Source organism: Diadema setosum, chromosome 1 (genome assembly GCF_964275005.1).
Source record: "Diadema setosum chromosome 1, eeDiaSeto1, whole genome shotgun sequence".
Lineage (NCBI taxonomy): Eukaryota > Metazoa > Echinodermata > Echinoidea > Diadematoida > Diadematidae > Diadema > Diadema setosum.
In genome coordinates, this window is record NC_092685.1 from 11,861,833 (window position 1) to 11,868,110 (window position 6,278).

Below are 6,278 nucleotides of genomic sequence, written 5' to 3' on the forward strand. Positions count from 1 at the left end.
GTTGTACAAAAATCACTGTATGCCTCAGAAGCACCTCCCCTGCTGTCAAAAGAAAGGAAAGAGTTCATGCTTCGACATTATGTTCTGTGTCTCTCTATCCTTCTGTCAATCACAGGGTCTCTGCCTGACGCTCATCCTCCTAGCTATATTTAAGAAGGCCCTGCCTGCTCTGCCCATCTCCATTGCCTTTGGTCTTGTCTTCTACTTCTGCTCGTCAAACCTTGTGTTCCCCTTCACTGATGAGCTCGCTAGCAAGCAGGTCTACATATGATGATGGGCAAACCACCAGCAAAACGCTGGAAATGGACATTGGCACTCTTGGAACAATTGATGAGTTGCAAACCTGCTGAACAGCCACTTCACACTCTACGTGATTTACGCAGATAGATTCTTATATTATTCTTTTTCTGTTGCTTTGCCGCAGCCACTCTTTATAGCTTTATTTCTATCCTTTCCTAGCTATTATGATTTATCACATTTATCATTCTTTCATGCCTGTGCTGTGTTGCTTGTTTAAAAGGGATTGTATAGTTTTGGTTGAGACCTAACTTCAGGTTTCTAACATTTCTGGGTGAGATAATGAGAACCATCTCATGAAATACGAAAGATCATGTAATTCCAAGAGGAATTCAGCATTTATTTGATGAAAATTGGTTTTGAAATGGCTGAGATACCCAAAACAGAGCAATCCTAATGAAAGGTGGGACGCATCTTTTATTATGATCGCTTTGTTTTACTTTGTTTTAGGATGTCTCAGCCATTCCAAAACTGATCTTCATCAAATAAACTTTGAGTTCCTCTTAGAATGGTATGCTCTGTACTATTTTACAAGTGGTTTCTTGATATCTCGCAAAAATTCAAAAGCCCATTCCTCATCTCCACCAATCCTATACCATCCCTTTAAAATTGTACATGGAGAATTTAGAAGCAATTTGGAACCAATGGACAGTGGGAAAATGACCACAAAGACACAAGCAAGATTCATTCTTGTGAGAATGCGTTCTGGTGTCAATGCACTTTGTAGCATGATCAGTGAGCATTCCAATCAGAATAATACCAACACGTTCGACAGCTCATAACAGTGGTGAACAAAAACAATGGCAATGTAAGAAAAATTTCACTGAATTGCCCAGTGCTCAGACATAGCACAACTAAGGAGAGTTTGTATATTTGCAAATGGGATCAGATTTTCACCGTCTGAAAGTGATGTTTTTAAAGAAACACACGGTTGTAGATGCCCGTCCGTATTTTTTTTTTAGGCAGAGTAAGAAAAAAAAAAGGAGTTTAAAATCATGATATTCATTTCAAACAAAACAGTAAGTGCTCACTATTTGTTCTATTCAGAGCAGACTAAATGTGGAAGCCATGGATGTTACACAATATTTCATCGTAAGACTTTAAGTGAAAAAAATTTAAAAGTAGATCACTTTGGCATGCTATGTTGAAGCTGTTAGGATTAAGCTGAAGCAATCAGCTTATTCAGGTTAATCAGGTTATTCACGTCCTACTGACTCAAAGCTCACCTGCTTGCCAGTAAAAAGATTTATTACTACACCTGCAGTGGCATATTGATGTGGACAAATATAGATTCCAGGTTTGCACATAGTTGGATTTTAGAGGAATACATTGTGTGAAAAAAAAAGAAGTGATGTACGTATTATTAATTCCTGCATCGTGGTAAGAATATGCCACAATTTTATCAAATGTGCACACTGTAGGCTAAATGATTGCTGAGTTGGCATCTTCCTATTAAAGTTCAAATGTTGTACGTGTGGCCATGGTAGCAGTCATTTTGCCTCCCATGTTTGTGTGTTTTTTGGTTTGTTTGTTTGTTTGTTTTTTTGGCATTAGAGGCATTTCCCACTATGCGCACTGCAGTTGCACTGAACTCCTTAATGCATGTTAATCATAAAACTGGTGATGAACTGGTATTAGTAGTGTACACTATATGATGTCATGAAGTCTCTGTGGTTATTGATTCCATACAAAGATGTTACAAAGATGTAGAAATATATATGGCCCTTAGAAAAGAAACAGACTATACCTTGATGCTCTGTGTTGAGAGATTTGATAACTGACTCCTCAGCAGAATAAACAGTTTGTCAGTCTTCTTCAGCACTCTCACATTAGTTTTAGACTACTTTTAAATGCTTTAATAGGGATCTATACGTGCACATTATCCATTACAAGTCACAGCAATCATGATCATGTCACTAATCTTTATTTAACATAGCACTGTAGATATTGAGGTTGGTTAGAGAGTATGAGCAGTTGCGTAAAGTTGACATTACCTCTCCCATTCCAAAACATTTGTATCCCCCAAACTTCAGTAAACATTTAAAGGAAAGTAGAATACAGTGCCTTATGTACAATCAATCAAGTTTAGATAAACTCTGGAACACTGGTATGATTTTTGATTCGTAAAAGATGCAAAAGTCATTTGACGTTAGAGAGGGGAAAAAAAATCTAGCAAGATCTTCCTCGTGTTTCAGTTGCTGGTATTGGCTTAAGACTAACTGTCTGTGCAATTTGTACATACACACATACATACAAACAATGCATACATGAATAAGATTGAACCTACATGTACTGGTACATATATTCTTTCAATCTGATGAAGCAGTTTTGTATTGCTGACCTCATGGTTGATCCTGGTTTTGTGCTACCTTCAAATGCTGGTCATGTACACTAAATCCAAGGACTCACTTATCACATAGATTAATGTGACGTTTTCAGCGGGAACCATGTATTATTTCAGTTTCAATTTAGTTCATTTGAATTTGATGTTTTTTCAAGATGCGCCATCCAAGAAATTTTTACTGGTGACTATGTTGATGAGTTCTGCCTCTGATATGATAGCATGTGGTCAGGTGATATAACTGGAATTAATTTCTTCTTTATTTAGTCATTTAGTCTTGATTATGCATTCCCTCTGTCTGCAGGCTCCTGCAACGTGATGACTGCAGTATGCAAAAGTTGTGATAATTGTTCAAATGATTCTTGTGTTTTATAGTTTTAAGAGTTACTTTTGTTGTTGTTGTAAAGATATGTCTCGTTTTAATTTTCTTGAAATGGCTTTGTTTTGTTTCAAACAGTTTGGATATGCATTTTCCCCCTCTTACCTGATATGTTTATCTGTTTGATGAACAGCTGAGCAAATCGATGTCGGTCTAACTTATTGATTTCAGACCAACCTCACACAGCCATGTCCATTAATATTCTAGACTGTGTGTCGTGATTTTGCAGGTATGAAGAGCAGGTTTTGGCTCTCTATGTACAGTAGGTATTAATGTATTTAGAATGACGCTTTATGAGGTTTTTATACTCTGTGGTAGGCCAAATATACAGACAGAATAATGTATGTATGTGTTCTGTGCCCAAGAAAATATATTCCGTGATGAGAGTACTTAATATTAAATAGCATCTGAATGTTTGCTCTGGTAATAAGATAAATAGTACATAATTACCTGTGAGACATTCAAAATTGAGATATTTCATTCCAGTTTTGAAATGAAATACAGGGCTGTTTTTGAAGTTTGCTGTTATATTGCTTTGATCGCCAAGATCAGCATAATTATGAATATACTGTAAAAGTGGATATTTTCGCGCGACTAATTTTTCGCGCTCAGCTGGGTAAGAAGAGTTTCGCTTGTTTTTAATTCCATGGAATCAAGACATCAATTACTGGAACATTTCAAGCAAAAATATTCATGTGCTTTTATTTTTGCGCTAGATTCTGGTTGCGCGAAATGTGCAAAAATTTCAACACCGCGAAAATTTCCACTTTCACAGTAATGTAGCATCCTACAATCTCTGGAAGAAGATGAAGAGAGGGGAAAAAGATATACGTATACATACATACACATTCACATACACGTACACACACACACACACACACACACACACACACACACACACACACACACGCATATCCACAATTATCTATGTTCATTAGTAGAAGTCCATATCTTAGGATATTGTTGGGAGTGCAGCATACATGGATAATGGGTTTCCAAAATATTGGCTTATGAAGTGTGTTTAGCAATGTGGTATGATTGTGTGTCCCACAGTGCTCACTTTCAAGATACAGAACTGAATATATTTTCTTGGGCCTGTGCAACATTGTAGAATATTGCAACTACTAGTTAAACAAATCTTAAAGTGGCTTTGACTTGCAAAATGATAAGTCAATCAAGTAGACTTGTATTAAAAAATTGGAAAAACATATCATGACATACTTTGTTTTTGTCGGTGCTTTTTTTTATTAATGTGCATGATATTCAGTCTAGCTGGCTATCTCTCTCTGTCTACATACTCACACACAAACGCAATATATATGATATATATATATATATATATATATATATATATATACATATATATATGTATGTATATCATCAAAAACAAAACTTAAACCAAGTTCATGCTGTATATTCACCAACAGTTTTATTTTTGATGATATTATCACGCCAACATGTGGACAACTTACTCAATATCTATCTATCTATCTATCTATCTATCTATCTATATATATATATATATATATATTATACATGTGTGTGTGTGTGTGTGTGTGTTTGTGTTTGAGGAGGTGTGGTGTATGTGTAACCGAGTGGCAGGTGGATCTGAGGTTGGGTTTTACTCTGTGTGTGTGATTGAATTTTGTAGCTAAAACATTACCAGAAGGTAACGGGATGGAGCCGCTCAGAGCAGGCCTTCTACAGCCATTATACATCATGCGATTCACCAAGTCTCACATATGTTGAATATACAAAAGATGAATAGACTGTAGTGCATGGTTGGCATTGAACAGTGTTTAATGGTTGTGCCAAATTCAAATTATGCATCTTCGTTAGGATTTCACTCCATTAAAAGTTGTTGGACTTTTGTGTACTAGAGCCAACGTGGACTAAAATCCTCATCCGTATTATATAATGTGTGTATGTGTAGTGAAAACTTTGAGCAAAGAAAAATGAAACCCATTTTCTTTGCTCAAAGTTTTCACTTTTTATCTTTCGTTACTGGTCAATTTTTCCCTTTGTTTTCATTATATAACTAATGCTTTTTGATATAATGCATTCTTTCATCTTTTTGGTATATACATTTATACATATACATAAGGCTCAGCAAGCAGTGGCCACTTTTTAAGAAAAGATATGCTGTGGTTGACTGATCAGACCACCTAAAATTTTGTCTATATGTGTTTCATCCAGAAAAGAGAAGAAAAACTCACGCTCAGTGCTTCATAACTGCATGCAGTTCAGCTCTTATGCAAAGTTGCAAGATAGTTTTCACGACTGAAAATCTGGTCAAACTCTCTCATCTAAATCTTATCTGTCCAATGATAAGAATACACCTATAATTCTTTCACAATTATGTGTTATGGAAAATTGTGTTTATACATAAATTAAATACTAGATATGTTAGACTTTATGAAGTTATTTACAACATGTAGCATTTGAATTCTTGTAGCTTACCACCAATTTTTATACAAGGTTTACTAGTCATCGTAATGTTTTATTTAATCATTTCATTTTCTGTGTTTCTCTCAAATTACTTCCTAGTTATTAAGACTCAGTATAGATGCACTTAGCCATATACTTAATCAGTGTCACTCAATTATCCTAGTGTATTTTAATATTTTTTAATCAGAATATTCTTTTAATGTTTTTATTTCTGTGGTCACCAAGGAGGATTTTTTTCTTGCCTTTTGCATATATATATATATATATATATATATATATATATATATATATATATATATATATATATTCGATCACAACAGTAGGTCAATATGAAAACTACGTCTCTCACAGAGTTTTCATATTGAACTACTGTTGTGAATCTATACTTTCTTGGACTCCGAGCAGAAACTAATTGCTGTTATATGTATATCGTTATATATATATATATATATATATATTTTTTTTTTTTTTTTGTCGGATTTCATGCTGCACTGAGTCCTACGGGGTCATTATAACTAATGACTTCTTTTATCTTAAATCCGTTTGCTCGACATGCACCCTTGTTCGACAACTGTTAGATTTATGAAGCATAAAAAGCTCAGACATTTCATTCTTCTGTTCGATTTCTCGGATGCGGAATACGGCCGTCTTCTTGTCATTACAAGAATGGAGGTGTTGCCTAAATCTTGCGCCAATGGCATTAATAGCGAAAATCGATTGACTTCTAAATAGAAGGACATCGAGCGGTAATCCTTGTGTGAAATTTCGTGTTTTTGCGCCCTGTGTGTGCCCCCGACATCGTGTTGTGGGAGA

At 35.3% G+C, this 6,278-nt stretch overlaps 1 protein-coding gene across 1 annotated transcript in view; it reads left to right on the top strand.

Moving 5' to 3' along the window:
• LOC140226952 (presenilin-1-like) overlaps positions 1–1,203 on the top strand; it is a 40,190-nt gene extending 38,987 nt beyond the window's left edge. The window contains exon 11 of the mRNA XM_072307386.1: positions 116–1,203. Within this exon, the coding sequence (XP_072163487.1) occupies positions 116–271 (156 nt within the window). The 3' untranslated portion in view covers positions 272–1,203. The remainder of the gene's footprint in view (positions 1–115) is intronic.
• The last annotated feature ends 5,075 nt before the right edge of the window (positions 1,204–6,278 follow it).